A 19,029-nucleotide genomic window follows, 5' to 3' on the forward strand; every position below is an offset into this window, starting at 1 on the left:
AAAAAAAAAAAAAAAAAAAAAAATCAATTAAAAACAAGACAATTTATTCAATCAATTGTAGCAAATAGATAGACAGTTCATAAGTCTTTTATTGAATTCGTGCATCTGTTTTTATAAGGTTGAATGACTAAACGATCTTATATTTTATTAATTTTTTGTAAAAATGATCTTATAGTGATTTATAGTATGAACGTTTAGGTCGTAGTTTTAAAATTCCGTAAATCGGTCATGAAATATCAAGAAGAACTCTATTTCTGAGAAGGCCCGAAGCAGAGTCCAGTCCAAATACTGAAGGCTCCCGTTAACCACTTGGGCTTTCTGTAAATTCCCATTGTGTGTGGCCTTATCTGACGGCACCCGGCACCCGGCACCGGCAGCTCGGCAGCTGTGCGTCTCAATCAGTGACAGTTGTCGTCACGCCAGCCTCGTAGTCACCACCTACCTCCGTTCGCTTTCCCTCTCTCTCCTCAAAAACCGCCACCACCCAATGGAAGCATGGTCAAGTTCTCTCTCCTCTCTTCTTCCACTCACCTCCTTTCTTTCTGTAGAAAATCCACTCTCCGCACCCTGTCCAGAAGAGCTCTTTGTTCCACCTCTACCGCCGCCGCCGACACGATGTCTATAAACCTCCAGTCCCACGCCTTCGCCGGCAATCCCCTGATATCCAAGACCCCAAGTCCCAGCGACCCTTTTTCACCATCCCAAGCGCTCGAGACCCTCAAGACCCAACTTTTGGAAAGTGCCCAATTGCCCTTTTCCCTCAGCTTCAAGGTTTTGCCTTTCAGAAAGGGCAGGCCTTTAGCCTCCTCCGGCTGTGGGGCCGGCGATTCCGCGCCAAATTGGCATCTGGGTTGGATCAGTTTGTTTGAGTGTAAAGATTTCCTGGCCAATTGTGGGGTCCAGCTGAGTGGAGAATCGCTGGTGTATTTGGGTTCCCGGCCCGAAGACGACCTCGTTTATTGGGCAATTGATGTTTCCGCTGATAGTGAGAGTAGCCTGGTTGCTGAATTGGGTAGCAAGCAATTGTGTTTTGTTGAGCTGAGGACGCTTATGGTGGCTACTGATTGGGCTGATGCCAGGGCTATGAGGGAGTTGGCTATTGCTGGACATGTAAGTGCTTCTACCCAAAGCACTTACTGCTTTGCTATGTGTAATATTCTAAAATTGACATGTTAGTGAGATCAAGTTCCTTGAATTGCAATGCGAATGCCTTTGGTGTGTTTAATGAATGAAGCAATTGAGTTTTTGAACTTTTTTCGTATTGGCGCGCAATAGTTGTGTGATGATCTCAGTCGTTTTCCTAAATAGTTACGAATTGTATACGCTTTTGGTGTGTGATCAGGCCAGGGCTTTGCTAGAATGGCATAGTATATCACAATTTTGTGGACATTGTGGAGAAAAAACAGTTCCCAAGGATGCTGGGAGGCGGAAGCAATGTTCAAATGAGCTGTGCAGAAAGCGGGTCTACCCTCGTGTTGATCCGGTATGATTATGCTTTATCAGTTTGCATTTCAAGTTGGTGCTTTTCTCTTGTATAGCTCATATTGTGTCATTTCAACAGGTTGTCATAATGTTAGTCATTGATAGAGAGAACGACCGTGCTCTATTAAGTAGGCAATCTCGATTTGTACCTCGAATGTGGAGTTGCTTAGCTGGTTTTATAGAGGTAACTCTATTGAATATGTCAGACACTGCTAACTGTGTATAGCAGTCGGTATTAGTATTCATACTCCTTTTCGTGGGGTTGTGTAACAGTTTCATTAGTTTGATCCTTTTCTCGTCCTTAGCCAGGGGAAAGCTTGGAGGAAGCAGTGAGGAGAGAAACATGGGAAGAGACTGGTATTGAAGTAGGAGAAGTTGTCTACCATAGCTCTCAGCCATGGCCTGGTATGAATGTTACGAAGTTTGTGTTCTGTTTCACTACAGACAATTGCACACACCATATGGGTTTCTTTCTTTGTTTCCAATAGATTGATTGAGTTCCAATTTTGGTTTTGTTTCCAGTTGGACCAAATAGCATGCCATGTCAGTTGATGGTTGGGTTCTTTGCATACGCAAAATCACTGGAAATAAATGTAGACAAGGAAGAGTTGGAAGGTACACAGGAAATTAGCTTGTCGTTGCAGTTTTAACTAAACTGCGTTTGCCGTTTCTTCATACTGAATTTGACTTCCTGAGGCCGCTTTGTGCTCTGTTTTGGAATTTATTTTTTGTATGAAAAGTAATAGAACTCGGTACAAATATTATATTTTCTGAATACAAGCTGCATTGTACGCATCCGATCAAATGGAGTGTTGATTTTGTTCTTTGAAATTTTGTCCAACCAGATGCTCAGTGGCACAGTAGAGAAGATGTAAAGAGAGCTTTGGCATTTGCTGAATACAAGAAGGCACAGACAACAGCGGCGTCAAAGGTGGAACAGATGTGCAAAGGAGTTGAGAAAGGGCAGAACTTCTCTGCCGACTTCAATGTTGAAAGTGGTGAACTCGCACCCATGTTTATACCCGGGCCATTCGCAATCGCCCATCACCTGATCTCTTCTTGGGTTTATCAGGATGCAACGGATGGTGTCACAGCACGTCTAAAACAAACTAGCGGTTCCACTTCGAATTTGTAGCTCGGTTCAATTCATTTCATCCGTAATCCAAATTACTGGACTACTTACCTTTGGATAATAAAATAAGCTTGGATATATGTTGATTTGGATGTCATATGGTTAAAGATGTTTGAATGTTTTTCCCTCTTTTCTATTCACATAATTCGATCGTTGTAAAAGTGTATTGTTTAACTTTTGCCTGATGACATTTTGGTTGTCTACTTGTAACTCATAAATCTGTGTATATATTTCAAACCAGAAGTTGATTTTACAAGAAGTTTCAATTGAGTTGATTTAAAGATTTGCTAATATCTTCAGAATTGAAGAGAAATATGGCAATGACACGAAGATTTTGTACATTTTATTTAGCCATGTTGCTACGATCTCTTATCCACTTTTGCCTGTAGCCCTTGCCCATTTTATTGTCGACCTAGCCAAAGCGTCCATGGGGTCGATACATTTCTTAAGAAGAGGGTCGTCCGGAGGCAGAACGCCCTGCAAGTCATCCGAAGCAATGATCACGGTGTTCACCGCCCTCACCAGCAGGACCTGGATTGCAATGCTTAACAGGTTTCGTGCCCCCTCCATGTCCCGTCTTTTTATCGCTTCAATAGTGGGAATCACCACATGCTCCATGGTTTGCTTGTCAGGTACCACAACATCAAACCCCTGTCCATTGCCATTGCACCGAAATATGTTTTTCGCGGTGACTTAAAATGTAAGTAAAGTTTTCGAAGAAAATCGGAATTGGTATCTTCATGGTTTTCACATAATTTGATAAATGAGCAAGAAAAACAAAATTAGGTTGAATGTGTACCTGACTTTGTAGCTTTTCTTGGTAAAAACCAGCCATTAAAGTTGCATCTGCAGCAAGCACTCCAATCCTTACATTACTTCCTTTTTCCAGTGGCTTCAAATTTGCTTCCCTGAGCTCCCGGGCAACACACTCACCGATATGAAGGAAGCGCAGAGAACAGTCCTCAGATATCTGGTCGTGCCACGCATGAGACAGATGACACGGCATGACTATGCATTGAGCGCCAGAGTGCTCGAGGAACGCCCTCTTGCGACACAAGCTCTCGATGACAGGCCAGTTATTTGATAGGATTTGAGCACTACTAGTACTTCTTCTTGTGAGTGAATGCAACAAACTGCGAATCGGAAGCTCCTTATACAACGTTGGATCGCTGCACACGATGAAGGGCGGGCATTCTCCTCCATCTTTTAGACTCCACCACACAAGCTTCTCCAAGAAAAGGAGGCTTGAATAAACAGACACCCCTCCAATGATGCCGACAGTGTTTGGTTGGCTCAGTACGTGGCATCTTGTTAGAGGAAAGCCCGAATTCCGAACTTTCTTCGATTCAGGTAGATTTCCGCTCTCATTGGTTTGCAGGACTGAAGATACTTGCACTGCAGCTACAAAAGAGCTTGATTTGGTTCTGTATTGTGTCCTAGTTTTGGTCAAAAGTCCGAAAAGAAGAGGTGGCCGGTTTTGTGTGTGGAAGGATATTGTCATGCCTGCATCAACCATCCCCGTTGCGATGTGATCAACTACTTAGAACCCTAAGATTTTGGCTACTTAGAACCCTATTTGACCACCAGATACCGGTTTCTTGTATCGAATCCGCCTTTGAAAACTAGAAAATCTCATTACTCTCTCTACTTCACCACTCAAAGTTCAAACTTTCAGTATGAGGTTGTGATCATACCAACTTACGCACACATGATTCCATCAGAACTGCGAAGTTAAGCGGGTTTAGTCGAGAGCAATACTAGCATCAAAGGATGGATTATCGTCTGTGAAGTCTCCGTGTTAAAGATGAATCCCTCTTGGAATCCAGACCCCAGATCGCAAAAGCTACTCCAAACCAGTCTTTGGCTCAGAAGTTTGGTGATGCAAGTAGAATGCAGAAAAAGACACGATCCCGGAACATTTTGCAGGGTTTTATATAAGCAAACAAAGAAAACACATTCAATATGGAATCTACACAATTCCTGTCCTATCAGGTTTTGCCATGGCAGCATTGTCAGCCGTTGAAATATAAAATTAATAAATGTAATTAAAAACAAAATAAATGACTTTTATTGCTAAAATATCTGCGAATATCTGCGACTTTAATTGCCTTTATCCTGCTGTGACAAATCTGATAGGGATTGCAGTCTGTCAGTATTTTAGGATAAAAAATTATTGACAGGCTGAGATCATTTCCACGTCTCATTGTTCGGAACCTAAAAATTAAGAAATTCTGATCACTTAAATTAAATACGACAGTCTTTACTAAATCATTGCATTAGCCCATTTCACATAAGCGGCCCGATCTCTATTAAAGGGTTTAAATTTTTTAGTTCTTAAACCATCTCCAACTGATCCAGCCAAAGGGCTAGAGAGTCGAAAGTTTTCCTGTTTGGTTGCTGTGAAAATGGAAGAATTTGACTAGCCTGAGAACAGTAAAGCACAAAACTTGAGGCTGGATTTTCTCGGAAGCCAAACAGAAAAACCCCAAAAACTGAGAAGTTGAAGCTTTTTGCAAAGAACGCAAGGGCTCAACAGTGAAAACTTTGCAAAGAACACGGATTCTTCCCTTTTTTGGAAGGAAGGAAGGAGAAGAACACGGATTTTCCAATTTGGGTTTTTGATAATTGATATTTCCGAAGTCCGTATGAAGAAGAAAGAGAGAATCTCTCTCACAGTCACAGTCACAGTCACATCCAATTGTTATTTTAAAATATAATAACTTTTTTCTTAAATAATAAAATACTGGTTTTACTGTGACACTGTTCAGACTTCAGAGACTACATTATTGGTGCCAGAATTGAATTTCTTCTGTCTATTAAATTGTTTTTCCTCTAGAACGAGGAATTCGGATTCTCTTTGTAAGGATTTCAGATATATGTTAATTGTGTTTATTTATCTTATATTGTACAGTTAGAAATTATTTTAAATATTTTTATTTAAAAGTAAACACAAACAGTACTTAACAAAAATTGACTGCACATATCATTCGAAATCCTATTTGAAAAATTATTGAGTTTACATTTTGAAAAGTTATTGAGATAGTTTAATTTAAGGAATCATATTAATTCAATTAAAATAATAAATTATGTTTGGCATGTGGCCCTTTGGCCCTCTCGGTTGGAGATGGTTTTTTGTCATAGGACTGTGTTTGGCCTACGGCCATTTGGCCGTGGTTGGAGATTGTAAGAAATATAACATGTCAATATTTATTAAAATATTAATTTTTTGAAAGACTATACAATTAAAATGAACCTCCTGACTCTTCTTTAGTTGAAGATGGCCTTAGACCATCTCCAATGGTTGGGCTAAAAGCCAAATGTTTTAGCCCGGAAAATTTAGCTTTTAGCCCAGAAACAGCTTTTCTACTCCAACCGTTCTAGCCTAAAATTTTAGCCCGGGATCATTAAATAATGAACTTAGGCTATTTTTTTGTTAAATTAATTTTTTTTTTAAATAAATATGTAGAATATCGTAAATTAATTTTATGAACATTTTAATATAAAAAAATTTAAATTCCGATAAATATTGGGTGAAGTCCACTCTGATTTCTGGGCTAAATTTTGGGGGGGAATTTGGCCTTGGTTTAGCATTTAGCATTTAGCCCAAATTTTTCCCTTGGGTTGAAGTGGATTTGGGGGAAAATTTTGGAGGGTAATTTAGCTTTTAGCCCACCATTGAAGTTGATCCTAGGCTCCAAGGAGTTGGATCTAAAAAGCATCTCATCTCAGTTGCTTGTGAAACGTAACAAGTGGGTGTTGCTTGTGAAAAGTAATGAGTGGCTGTTTGTGTTTTGGTGTGAACATCCCATGATTGTGAGTGCTCAACCAACTCATTTGGTGAATATAAATTTTGATTAATCCTAGAATACATCTGGAATTCAGTAAGTTTTAAATCCAAAAACATTTGTACTGTTATTGTCACTTCGAGAAGTCATTTTGCAGGTCTTAAAATGCAACTTCAAACTTTTATTTTTTAACCTGAGATAATCTTTGAAAGTGTCTAGCCAACGAGAGTTGATTGAACTGGAAAAGATCGTTTTTTTTTGTTAAATCATGATCTAGATTCGAGTTTCGTTGCAGACAATCTCTCTTGATGAGCGACCTGTAAAAATCAAAGAATAAGCTAAGACCCCTCTGTAAGTCTTCAAAAAAACTTGTGATATACTCTGACTCTAAGATGGGATAGCCTCCCCTTCTCTTAAACTTTTTATCAAAAAAACGTAGCCTAATCCAGTAAAAAGGCATGATTGTTGTAGTGTCAATCTTGAATATATTTTGCAACAACAAAAGGGGGTTGCTATTTGTATTTGCATAAGTAAAAAATTATTATTAGTACTTCAAAATTTATTTTACAATTTAAAATACAATTTTCTAACTGTAAATAAGTAAATAATAACTTTTTTGAAGTCGAGAAACTACTATACTTCCTTAAACAACAATAAGGCATTGTTCAATGCATCAACGGGGGATCCATACATCACACATGTACAACAATATTCGATCAAAACCATTTGGTGATCGTCCTCGGAAAAGGATTCTCGCTGGATCCTTTTCCTAAAAATTCTAGGCATCTCGTGATCGTAATCGTTCATTGTACATCGTGCGATCAGTTTTCGTTAGATACTATTCATATTTAATTTTAAATTTTGAAATGATTTCTGACCGCACGATATACGATGAACAATCACAGGATCCTTAGAATCCCCTAGAAAAGGATTTGGCGAGGATCATTTTCCATCGTCCTTTATTATTTGAAGATTGATCGTGACTAACATAGTGACAAGTAGAAGTGTCTCATTCCTACTCCATTTTTTTAAGTGTTAACCTCTTACGTATTTTTCAAATAAGAATGAAATTGTTATTGACACGAAAACTCATTTTGATTTTGGAAATGTGATTTGATCGAGCTTCTGTTTTTTGTCAATGAGTAGTGCATGGTGATTTTTTTGAAACGAGGAACCCAAATAATTCCGAGACAAGAGGCACTCGCTTCAGTAAGGTCAAGGACACTTAATGAGACTTGATGAAATTTTTGTGATAATTGTGTGAGGTTACGGTTTCGCTTTGACGCTAAAAGGGATAGATAACTAAAAATCTCGCTTAGAGATCACAATGATAATCAGAGTAGAAGTTCACATCCTTCGTTTTACCAAAAGGCATTGTTCAATGCATCGACACATCGCACACATGTACAACAAAATTGGATTAAAACCAAGAGGTATCGATACGTAGAACAATATTGGATTGAAAGCATTGGTGATTTGGTGATCGTAGTCAATTATTTAAGAACTTTTATTCTTCTGGCTAAACAAAAAAACAAAGAGCCAAATAGGAATGTCTTTTTCCAAGTTCATTCAAGGTATAATATTCATAAACATGTTATACATTTTGTTTCTATGTTTCCATGACCAATCAGAGTGACATACGTGGTAAATGATGATCATAGTGGTTGAGACCGATATATGTATATAATTCGTACATAAGTATAAATATTAGTAGATTATGTTATCCTTGGGTTAGTTTGATCTTAACGTTAGTGAAGTTCATATTTCATCAGCTACCAAGGATGATTATAAGCCAACAAGGTTTTCTGTTTTGCGAGAGTCAAAGAGGGGTTGGAGAAACGTTTATCATATGCAACATTACCCTGGCTTTGCAACGAGGTTATTTCCACGACTTGAACATGTAACCTATACAACATAATTATATCACATATGAACACACACAACTGTGCATGTTTATCACAAAGTGTGTAGACATATAACTCCTTCTATATAATATAGAAATTAATTTTTTGATCACTGAAACTATGTACCTGATTGACACCCGTTGTATTTATTTATTATATTGAATGAAATATCACTCTATCGCTTCTGGTAAAATATCCATATATATATAAGCTTATAACAATACATATTTAAGTAGGAAACCTATACTAAGAACAACATATCAATTACATAATATATTAGGAAACAGTTACTACAGTGAAGATTCCAGAGTCATCAAACAAAATGCATCAATGCAATTAAAAGTAGGACTATTATTATATATTGTATTTTGTTTTGTCAATATGTCGATGTCGTAGTTTTTGCCTTCTTCAATAGTAAGATGATGGTAAGTTTGTGTTAGCCGGAAGAGGATTTGGTTTGGATCTTTCTTATCAAAGGTTCAAGATCAAGTGATTCGGGCTGTTAAAATTTAATTCAACGGTTTTAAATAGGGGGTCCCTTTAAAAGTTATAATAATTATAACCGTCGAATCAAATTTCAACGGTCCAGATTATTTGGTCCTAGACATTTGATGGGAGAGATCCGGACCGGATCCTCTTCCATGTTAGCCGACCAATCAGCTTCAGCCAAATCCAAATTTGCTTCGATTATCACCTTGAATTTGAAGAGTTTCCTGACACACCAAATGTATTAACATAATTAATTATATTTAATGTATCGAGATTTGTTACGGAGATAATGAAAATTTTCTTCGAACCTAGTAGCCCGCCGACAGCTACTGCAGTTCGACTGTCATCCAATTTTCACCGACACTGGATGGATGTTTGGTGCTCGGAGTCGTGACTCATCGTCGTAGAATAATTTACCATTAATAATAAAAAGCAACTCTAAATATCTTCTTCTTTTTTTATTCTTGTTTTTTTTCGCCGCTAGCATAGTATACCAGTTCCAAACGACAAGAGGTTTTCTTGTTTGTAGATCTCCTCCTTGGTTCATATTTAAAGCTTTTCAGGTTGAGAGACCCAAATTGCATGCTTGTGGTTCTTTCGTTGGCTTAAATTTGCAAGAAAACGACGACGCTATACATCAATTTTAATATATTTATTGTTTTACTCCTGCTCATGACAATAAAATCTCACCGTAAAATTAGAAATGATAAATACATCGTAATCCTTGAGCATGTGTTCTTCATTTTGTTTATTGTTCTTCAATCCCACTTGTTGAATTTATAATTGATTATAATAATTTCTTGTTTTACTATCACCAACTATATAATTGGTGCTATGAGATATTGTTATATATCCTCATTCAATCATAAAATGATTAGATGTTTGAATCTTAGTATCTTACCTACCACCTTGTATGTTTACATGGTTACAAATCAACCATAATTTATTTCCCTTGTAATGAAAATATTGTTACTTTGCAATTGGAAACTCGATTTTTACTCTATTTTGCTAAGATTTTGTCTATTAAGTCAAAATGTGACGTCATATGCTCATGTGGCATAAATATTGCTTATGTGGCGTGTATTCAAGCAAAAGATATAAGAATATATTGATAAAGTTATCATATGTTCTTCCTTCTCTTGGATTTACTTCCATTACCATTCGAATTCAAAGAAAGATTGAGCCCCAAATCCATGGATGTTGATGCTCTCAATTTCAAACCGAATCTCTAAAGTACGACAACCTAAATTCATCGTCGAATCTACTTCTTTCTCTTCAATTTTCTTCCATTGACATTCGAATTTCAACAAATATGACCCGAAAAACTGTGTATGTGGAAGGCCATGTAGAATTTCAATAAATTTGACGTGAAAATCTCTTCAAGTGTTCATATTGGTTATGTATTTATATTTAACGGGACTCATAAAGTAATATTTTCAAATATTCTCATTGGTTACGTGTTTGTATTTTAACGGGACTCATAAACCACGTGGGATTATCAGTACTTTTTTTTTTTTTTTTTTCCACATTGAGGCACTAGTCCACTGGAAATTGAGAGCACATCAGGCCTTAAGCTTCGACCTATGTCTATTAACTTCAACAGTCAAGGCCCATATTTGAACTCCCGGCCCACCCAGTGAAAAGTATCCGATCCATAAATTGGGCCGTGTGGCTATTGGGCCCAGCAATCACTGACATTGCAATAAGAAATATCAGTTGGACTTTTTGACAAGACTAAGTATGTAGCTCAAAGCCTTTGTTTTTATCATGAACTTAGTTTGTTTTAACAGATTAGAAACTTAGTATATCAAGCTTAATTTCTGTAAATGCCACATATCCAATTCTAAAATTGACATGTTAGTGAGATCAAGTTCTTTGAATTGCAATGGAATGTCTTTGGTGTGTTTAATGAACGAAGCAATTGAGTTTTTGAACTTTTTTCGTATTGGCGCGCAATAGTTGTGCGATGATCGCGGTCGTTTTCCTAATTAGTTTCGAATTTTTGTATGCTTTTGGTGTGTGATCAGGCCAGGGCTTTGCTAGAATGGCATCAGTTTGCATTTCAAGGAGTATTTATACTCCTTTTCGGGGGTTGTGTAACAGTTTCATTAGTTTGATCCTCTTCTCGTCCTTAGCCAGGGGAAAGCTTAGAAGAAGCAGTGAGGAGAGAAGCATGGGAAGAGACTGGTATTGAAGTAGGAGAAGTTGTCTATCATAGCTCTCAGCCATGGGCTGGTATGAATGTTGCGAAGTTTGTATTCTGTTTCACTACAGATAATTGCACACACCATATGGGTTTCTTTCTTTGCTTCCAATAGATTGATTGAGTTCCAATTTTGGTTTTGTTTCCAGTTGGACCAAATAGCATGCCAGGTCAGTTGATGGTTGGGTTCTTTGCATACGCAAAATCACTCGAAATAAATGTCGACGGGGAAGAGTTGGACGACATTATGGTTGTCTACTTGTAACTCATAAATCTGTGTACATGTTTCAAACCAGAAGTTGATTTTACAGGAAGTTTCAATTCAGTTGATTTAAAGATTTGCTGATATCTACAGAAACGAAGGGAAATATGGCAATGACACGAAGATTATGTACATTTTATTTAGCCATGTTGCTACGATCTCTTATCCACCGTTGCTTGTAGCCTTTGCCCATTTTATTGTCGACCTAGCCAAAGCGTCCATGGGGTTGATACATTTCTTAAGAAGAGGATCGCCCGGAGGCAGAACAACCTGCAACTCGTCCGAGGCAATGATCACGGTGTTCACCGCCCTCACCAGCAGGACCTGGACTGCAATGCTTAACAGGTTTCGTGCCCCCTTCATGTCCCGTCGTTTTATCGCTTCAATTGCGGGAATCACCACATGCTCCATGGTTTGCTTGTCAGGTACCACAACATCAAACCCCTGTCCATTGCCATTGCACCGAAATATGTTTTCGCCGGTGACTTAAAATGTAAGTAGTATCTTCATGGTTTTCACATAATTTGATAAATGAGCAAGAAAAACGAAATTAGGTTGAATGTGTACCTGACTTTGTAGCTTTTCTTGGTAAAAACCAGCCATTAAAGTTACATCTGCAGCAAGCACTCCAATCCTTACATTACTTCCTTTTTCCAGTGGCTTCAACTTTGCTTCCCTGAGCTCCAGGGCAACACACTCACCGATATGAAGGAAGCGCAGAGAACAGTCCTCAGATATCTGGTCGTGCCACGCATGGGACAGATGACACGGCATGACTATGCATCGAGCGCCAGAGTGCTGGAGGAGCGCCCTCTTGCTACACAAGCTCTCGATGATAGGCCAGTTATTTGATAGGATTTGAGCACTACTAGTACTTCTTGTGTGTGAATGAAACAAACTGCGAATCGGAAGCTCCTTATACAATGTTGGATCGCTGCACACGATGAAGGGCGGGCATTCTCCTCCATTTTTTAGACTCCACCACACAAGCTTCTCCAAGAAAAGGAGGCTTGAATAAACAGACACCCCTCCAATGATGCCGACAGTGTTTGGTTGGCTCAGTACGTGACATCTTGTTAGAGGTAAGCCCGAATTCCGAACTTTCTTCGATTCAGGTAGATTTCCGCTCTCATTGGTTTGCAGAACTGAAGATACTTGCATTGCAGCTACAGAAGAGCTTGATTTGGTTCTGTTTTGTGTCCTATTTTTGGTCAAAAGTCCAGAAAGAAGAGGTGGACGGTTTTGTGTGTGGAAGGACATTGTCATCCCTGCATCAACCATCCCCGTTGCGATATAATCAACTACTTAGAACCCTAAGATTTTGGCTACTTAGAACCCTATGGTACCGTTTGGTACGCAGACGGGACGGGACGGGACAGGACGGGACGGAACGGGACGGGACAGAATGGATGTTCCGTGTTATGTTTGGTACGCGCAAGACGGAACGGGACGATTGTTCCGTTCTGCGTTTGGCAGCACATGGACGGAACGGAACCAAAAGATAAAAATGACTAAAATACCCATGTTTCGTTTGTTGTTTGGTACAATATTTATGCGTGGAACGGGATGAGACTTTTTTTTTTTGTTTTTTGTTTTTTTTTTTTTTTTTAACTTGTTCAAATTTTAACACTATATGCTTATCCATTATTTGTTTTTCTTGGTCCAAATTTTATTAGGTATATGTTGTGTTCCACTTGCAAACCCCTTTAAAATTTGTAATTCTTCTATGATTTAGGTTGATGAAGCCAGACTTCCTTGAGCCAGTAAATATTGGAAGTGATGAGATGGTTAGCATGAATGAGATGGCTGGTTCTGTCTATATGGTCATGGTTGCCATGCAATGTTGAAAAATATATAAGTTTAATGATCATGCATGACCAGAACAAACAAGCATATAATTGCACCATAAGTTAACATACATCGTCATATAGGGCGGTAAAGGTAAACAAATGCCTAAAAAATTACTAATTCTACCTCAAAGTAGTGCCTCTTGATCTCCATCTCAACATCAAGGCCAGTGAACTCACACAAATGCCTATGGGTAAAGGAGTCCTCAGCTCTAAAAACAGGACCAATCTCAAAAATACGACCGAAGTCACCACGTATAGCCATTTGCTTGTGAAGCTGAGGTGACTGGGCAAGGCAGGCATCTTGACCCTTGTAGTTGAGTCTAAAAACAGCAGCTCCACCTTCACTTGAACCAGCAATCAGCTTTGGCAAAAGAGCCTTCGGATTTCAAGAACTGCCCAAAGATCTACACAACAATGCAACCGACATACAGAACTAAACTCTTAACGATTTTCTCTAGCTTTAAAAAGATAAATACTGTAAATGGTGGAAAGACTACTTACATTGCCAACTTGACTCTGAATGCGGAATATCCCCTGATTCGCAGGTGTTCGCAAATCAAGAACTCGGTTATTCAAGCAGGTATCCTGATTAACTCGAACAAGTGTTTCTCCGGCCTATAAACCCATCATACCACCCAACGAATATACATGTACTAAGAGAGAAAGTCCCAGAAAGCTTAACAAAGCTTCAATAATCCATTTCAAAATAAATCATCTAAATGTACCTGCAAAGCCTTTTCGATTTCGATATCACTCCGAGCAGCATCCTCAATGTTAATAGGTAAAACAGCAGCCTTACTCACACAATACAACTTCTCCACTTACTCACACAATACAACTTCCCCACTTGAACCTCCACCTAATTAAGATCAACATGTCAATTATTTCAATCAAAACCCAATACAATCATAGGAACTTTCAATCAATTTCTTTCTTGTTTTTTTTTTCCATATTTTTTTTTCAAGAACCTAATTAATAATATTATTTATTCATCAATTTCTTCTGAAAATCCATGGATATCATCACCATCAATTGCCCCAAAATCCCCAGTAGAAAAACAACCTTGTTTCCGCCCAAACCCCATCCACGGTTTTCATTGCCTAAACCCCAGCATGGCCCGTCCAACCTAAAACCCAGCGAAGAATGCACTCGCACTCCCAGTTGCACAAATCTTAACAAAACCCAGTAATTAACAAATCAAATCTGATAATTAACAAAACCCCGTAATTAACACAACCCAAATCAGCAACAAAAGACATTAATCGCATACTTGGGTCAATCTGCAGTGCGACGGTAGTGGCTCCGTGCTGCTGCGTGCTGGCTGGGTGCAGTCGACGGCTATGGGAGAGGATGAAGAAGAAGGATGAGGAGGAAGGATGAGGAGGAAGTCTACGGGAAGAGAGAGCAGCAAGGATTTAGGATTTGGATGGTGTAAATATTGAAAAAGACAAGGGGTATTTTTGTCTTAAAATGTTATAAATTTGTGTCCCACGAACGTGGAACAAGTCGTTCCAGGGGGGAGAGGTGGAACCAAAAATCACTCAAAACTTGTCCCGTGGAACAGCGTGTTCCACCCATTTTAGGCTCACCAAACGTGGGACGGAACGTCTCGTCCCACTCCGTTCCGTCCCGTCCCGCGTACCAAACGCTACCTATATGACCACCACACGAGAAATGATAAGATTAGGAATGAGGATATCCGAGGTAAAGTAGGAGTAGCCGAAATTGAAGGAAATATGAGAGAAAATCGGTTACGGTGGTTTGGAGATGTGAAACGAAGGCCTATTAACGCTCCGGATAGAAGATGTGATTGCAAGATAGAGGTTCAAGATTGAAGGGGTAGAGGAAGACCTATGAAGACTTTGGAAGAGACTCTAAGAAAAGACTTAGAGTACTTGGATCTAACGGAAGACTTGACACAAAACCGAGCTCAATGACGTTCTAAATTCATATAACCGATCTCACTTAGTGGAAAAAGGCTTTTTATGCTGCTGTTGTAGAACCCTATATGACCACCAGATACCGGTTTCTTGTACCAAATCCGCCTTTGAAAACTAGAAAATCTCATTCATCTCTCTACTTCACCACTCAAAGTTCAAACTTCAGTATGAGGTTGTGATCATACCAACTTACGCACACATGATTCTATAAGAACTACAAAGTTAAGCGAATCTAGGTGAGAGCAATACTAGCATCAAAGGATGGATGATCACCTTCAAAGTCTTCGTGTTAAGATGAATCCTTTTAGAATCCAGACCCCAAATCACAAAAGCTACTCCAAACCAGTCTTTGGCTCAGAGGTGTGGCGATGCAAGTAGAATGCAAAAAAAGACACGATCTTGCAACATTTTGCAGGGTGTTATATAAGCAAACAAAGTAAACACATTCAATGTCCAATCATAAAAAGGTAAATGAAATCTACACAACTCCTGTCCTATTCGGTTTTGCCATAGCAGCATTGTCAGCCGTTGAAATATAAAATTAATCCATAATGAAAATTTGATAGTAGCTTTTTGTCTTATAGGCTTTCGATAGAATTTAGGTAATACTTTCAAAGTGACTTGACGTCTTCCAGGCTATTCAGGAAGAATGCAGCAATTCCTAATCAGTTTGCCTTGTCAAAGAACAATACTTGAATACTCAACAGGAAGTACCGTAGTTGCTGACCATCCTATTAGGACCACTAAATTTAAAACATTAAATAAAATCCTCTTACTATCTTTCTAACCAAACACACCATTTCATCTCTTGTACTAGTATTCAAACATCCATGTTCTTTCTCACTACAAAGCATTGTTGCCACATCTCCACCAACCACCTGCTCTCTTTTCTCCCGAAGTCATGGTAGCTTCACCCTCTCAAATACCCATGAAAGATCTGATCCATCTTGCTAATCTTATGAAGGAAATTTCATCTATAAGAAAAAATTATGAAGCATGTTGAAATTATTTAGTGAAATTTGGGAGAAGGTTGGTATTCGGAACTGCCAAAGATTCCACTAAGGAGAAGTCCGACGACGGCGACGAGGTGTTGCCATGGCTTCCACAATAAAGAATAGGAGGATTTTTGGGGCAGAGTTGACAGAGAAAGGTCAGATGTGGGTGGCACCGACGGAGAAGATGAGGTTCCCGGAGGCGTTGGGGAGGACAAGGTTTCTGGCGTTGATCCCATGGTAGAAGCAAGGAGTAGTGAGGTTGGAATGGTGAGCCTTTGAGGGAGAAATGGGATGTTTGGATGTATGGTTAAAATTGTGTTTGGTTACAAGTTTATTAAATTAAAGTTGTAATGTTCTTATTGGGCCACTAGTCAGTACCTAAGTAGTAACAAGTGGTTGTTGCTTGTGAAAAGTAACGAGTGACTGTTTGTGTTTGGTGTGAATAATGAATATCCCATGATTGTGATTTGTGAGTGCTCAACCAACTGATTTGGTGAATATAAATTTTGATTAATCCTACAACCTAGAATACACCTGGAATTCAGTAAAGGTATGCTCATATACCCGTAATCGGAATCAAAACGAGAAGTTGAATTCTGATTATGAAGTATTCAAGCGTTTACTAATTTTAAAGGAATCAAAGGAGTGGCGGACCCCGCACAAATTAAGGAATCAAACTCCCCAAAATGGAGGAATCAAACTCCTTTGATGGATGTGGTATTTGAGTTCCGGAATAGGGAGGGAATGGGAATGTAATTTTTCTACCTATTATGCCCGCTTAATATTTTTAAAATTTCAAGTTTGCACACAACAAACCCACCACTTTAGGATTTTGGAATAAGGGTATTATAGTAATCACACTGTTTTTCATTTCGAGTTAGGTAAATTAGTAAACAACTTATTGACAAAAATTAAAGAATGAGCTAAGACCCCTCTTCAAAAAGCTTGTGGTATACTCTGATCCTGAGATGAGATACCCTCTCCTTCTCCTAAACTTTTTATTAAAAAAAACGCAGCCTAATCCAGTAAAAAGGCTTGATTGTTGTAGTGTTAATCTTGAAGATATTTGGCAACAACAAAAGGGCGTTGCTATTTGTATTTGCAGAAGTTGAAAACTGTTATAAATACTTCAAATTTTATTTTACAAGTTAAAGGATAATTTTCAAACTTCGGTTGTATTGCAATAAGTACATAATAACTTTTTTGAAGTCTTAAATGACAAAAAGGCATTGTTCAATACATCAATGGGGGATCGACACATCACATGCAAATTGGGTGCTTCATTGGGTTTTTCTGAGGTAATTTTGGAATCTGACTCTTCCGAGGCTGTATCTTGCCTCTCTAATTCTCTGGAAAATGGCAGTTGGGAGGCTTTTCCTATTTTAGAAAGGGTGAAAATGATGGGGGAAGCTTTCCAGAACTATCGTTGGTCTTGGGTCCCAAGATCAGCCAATATGGCGGCAGATGCTCTTACGTCGCGAGATTGTGCGGAGCTGTGTGATGTTGTTTGGGTTGTTTGGCCCCCATCGTCGCTGGTTTTTGTTTTGAACAATGATGGTCTTCCTTGTCCTTTTTAGTTGTAGGTGGCAGTGTCGGGGTGACGCTTCTGCTTGGCTGAAGCATCTTTGTTTGTATCCCTTTTCATCGCCTTCCTTGCTTTATCATGTTTGTTGTTTGCCTCTTCGTAGGCTCTCTGGTCTTCTATTTGGCCTCTGTGCCCTGGAATGTACTTTCCTTGTTCTCAAAAAAAAAAAAGAAAAAAAAAAAGAAAAATTAGATCAAAACCATTTGGTGATTGTACTTAATTATTTGGGAACTAGATCCCCTCCAGATATGTAGGAAGTGAACTTAAGGATCATGAGATCCGGACCGTTGAAATTTGATCTAATGGTTACAAATAAAGGATTCTTCTAAAAATTATAATAATTGTAGCTGTTAGATCAAATTTCAACAATTTGGATCCCATGATCTTTAAGCTCAGTTCCTACATATTTAGAGAGGATCCGGTTTCAATTATTTGAAGATTGATCGTGACTAACATAATGGCAAGTGTCACTTTCCCACTCCATTTTTTAAAGTGTTAACGTCTTACATATTTTTCAAATAAGAAAGAAACTGTTACTTATATTTTCAAAACTCATTATTGATTTGATCAATGATGACTTTTTTGAAACAAGAAACCAAATAATTTCGAGATAAAAGCACTCGTTTCAGTAAGTTCAAAGGACGCTTAATGAGACTTAATGAGAATTTTGAGATAATTGTGGGAAGTTAGTGTTACGCTTTGACGCTAAAAGAAATAGATAATTAAAAATCTCGCTTAAGATCACAACGATAATCAGAATATGAGTTATCATCCTTCTTTTTACCAAAAAGCAATTGTTCAATGCATCGACGAGGGATCAACACATCACACACATGTACAACAAAATTGGATTGAAAGCATTGGTGATTTGGTGATCATACTCAATTATTCAAGAACTTATATTCTTCTGACTAATCAATAAAACAGAGAGCCAAATAGAAATGTCATTTTCCAAGTTCATTCGAGGTATAATATTCATAAACATATTGTGCATTTTGTTTCCCTGTTTCCATGACCAATCAGAGTGACATACGTGGTAAATGATGATCATATAGGTTGAGACCGATATATTTATATAACTCGGACATAGGTATAAATATTAGTAGCTTATGTTATCTTTGGGTTAGTTTGATGATCTTAATGTTAGTGAAGTTCATATTTCATCAGCTAACGGTTAAAAGAATGACTCTAAGCCAACAAGGCTTTTTGCTTTGCGAGCGTCAGAGAGAGGGTGGAGAAACATCTATCGTACGCAATCTTACCTTGACTTTGCAAGGATGTTATTTCTACGACTTGAACATGTGACCTATATGCTACCACATATGAACACAACAATTGTGCGGGTTTATCACAAAGTTTGTAGACATATAAGTCCTTCTATATGATATATAGATTAATTTTT

The 19,029-nt window shown here is 38.4% G+C and overlaps 4 protein-coding genes across 5 annotated transcripts; 1 reads left to right on the top strand and 3 right to left on the bottom strand.

Moving 5' to 3' along the window:
* Nucleotides 1–276: 276 nt before the first annotated feature.
* Nucleotides 277–12,527, top strand: LOC137747627 (nudix hydrolase 19, chloroplastic). 2 transcript variants are annotated; one of them, XM_068487767.2, is made up of 6 exons: nucleotides 277–1,110; nucleotides 1,343–1,483; nucleotides 1,562–1,666; nucleotides 1,788–1,887; nucleotides 2,005–2,097; nucleotides 2,328–2,873. In XM_068487767.2, exons 1-6 carry the CDS (start codon nucleotides 496–498, stop codon nucleotides 2,615–2,617), a joined length of 1,344 nt encoding a protein of 447 aa, XP_068343868.2. In that variant the 5' UTR covers nucleotides 277–495; the 3' UTR covers nucleotides 2,618–2,873. The 2 variants fall into 2 exon arrangements, with proteins under 2 accessions (XP_068343868.2, XP_088546171.1); XM_088690045.1 differs by lacking the exons at nucleotides 1,788–1,887; nucleotides 2,005–2,097; nucleotides 2,328–2,873 and adding exons at nucleotides 10,928–11,027; nucleotides 11,145–12,527 and having other exon boundaries at nucleotides 366–1,110.
* Nucleotides 2,816–4,627, bottom strand: LOC137747628 (uncharacterized). Its single transcript, XM_068487768.2, has 2 exons — nucleotides 3,414–4,627; nucleotides 2,816–3,265 (listed from the first exon to the last, which is right to left on the bottom strand). The coding sequence occupies exons 1-2, from the start codon at nucleotides 4,128–4,130 to the stop codon at nucleotides 2,984–2,986; spliced, it is 999 nt and encodes a 332-aa protein (XP_068343869.2). The 5' UTR covers nucleotides 4,131–4,627; the 3' UTR covers nucleotides 2,816–2,983.
* On the bottom strand, nucleotides 11,420–14,882 carry LOC137746518 (uncharacterized). The gene is made up of 3 exons (XM_088690046.1): nucleotides 14,760–14,882; nucleotides 11,825–12,594; nucleotides 11,420–11,701 (listed from the first exon to the last, which is right to left on the bottom strand). The coding sequence occupies exons 2-3, from the start codon at nucleotides 12,536–12,538 to the stop codon at nucleotides 11,420–11,422; spliced, it is 996 nt and encodes a 331-aa protein (XP_088546172.1). The 5' UTR covers nucleotides 12,539–12,594; nucleotides 14,760–14,882.
* On the bottom strand, nucleotides 13,211–14,191 carry LOC148698856 (aspartate--tRNA ligase 1, cytoplasmic-like). Its single transcript, XM_088679219.1, has 4 exons — nucleotides 14,144–14,191; nucleotides 13,833–13,901; nucleotides 13,609–13,722; nucleotides 13,211–13,483 (listed from the first exon to the last, which is right to left on the bottom strand). The coding sequence occupies exons 1-4, from the start codon at nucleotides 14,189–14,191 to the stop codon at nucleotides 13,211–13,213; spliced, it is 504 nt and encodes a 167-aa protein (XP_088535345.1).
* Nucleotides 14,883–19,029: the final 4,147 nt, after the last annotated feature.

Source organism: Pyrus communis, chromosome 2 (assembly GCF_041283825.1).
Source record: "Pyrus communis isolate YQ-2024b chromosome 2, ASM4128382v1, whole genome shotgun sequence".
Classification (NCBI taxonomy): domain Eukaryota; kingdom Viridiplantae; phylum Streptophyta; class Magnoliopsida; order Rosales; family Rosaceae; genus Pyrus; species Pyrus communis.

Coding starts and splice junctions, on each gene's coding strand:
- LOC148698856 (XM_088679219.1), bottom strand. CDS start 14,191: ATGGGGTTTGGGCGGAAACAAGGTTGTTTTTCTACTGGGGATTTTGGG. Junction 13,902..14,143: donor TTTCTACTGGGGATTTTGGG/GCAATTGATGGT, acceptor TGTGTGAGTAAG/GCTGCTGTTTTACCTATTAA. Junction 13,484..13,608: donor TTCAGAGTCAAGTTGGCAAT/GTAAGTAGTCTT, acceptor TGAAATCCGAAG/GCTCTTTTGCCAAAGCTGAT.
- LOC137747627 (XM_068487767.2), top strand. CDS start 496: ATGGTCAAGTTCTCTCTCCTCTCTTCTTCCACTCACCTCCTTTCTTTC. Junction 1,111..1,342: donor AGTTGGCTATTGCTGGACAT/GTAAGTGCTTCT, acceptor GTGTGTGATCAG/GCCAGGGCTTTGCTAGAATG. Junction 1,484..1,561: donor TCTACCCTCGTGTTGATCCG/GTATGATTATGC, acceptor TCATTTCAACAG/GTTGTCATAATGTTAGTCAT.
- LOC137747628 (XM_068487768.2), bottom strand. CDS start 4,130: ATGGTTGATGCAGGCATGACAATATCCTTCCACACACAAAACCGGCCA. Junction 3,266..3,413: donor AAGAAAAGCTACAAAGTCAG/GTACACATTCAA, acceptor GGCAATGGACAG/GGGTTTGATGTTGTGGTACC.
- LOC137746518 (XM_088690046.1), bottom strand. CDS start 12,538: ATGGTTGATGCAGGGATGACAATGTCCTTCCACACACAAAACCGTCCA. Junction 11,702..11,824: donor AAGAAAAGCTACAAAGTCAG/GTACACATTCAA, acceptor GGCAATGGACAG/GGGTTTGATGTTGTGGTACC.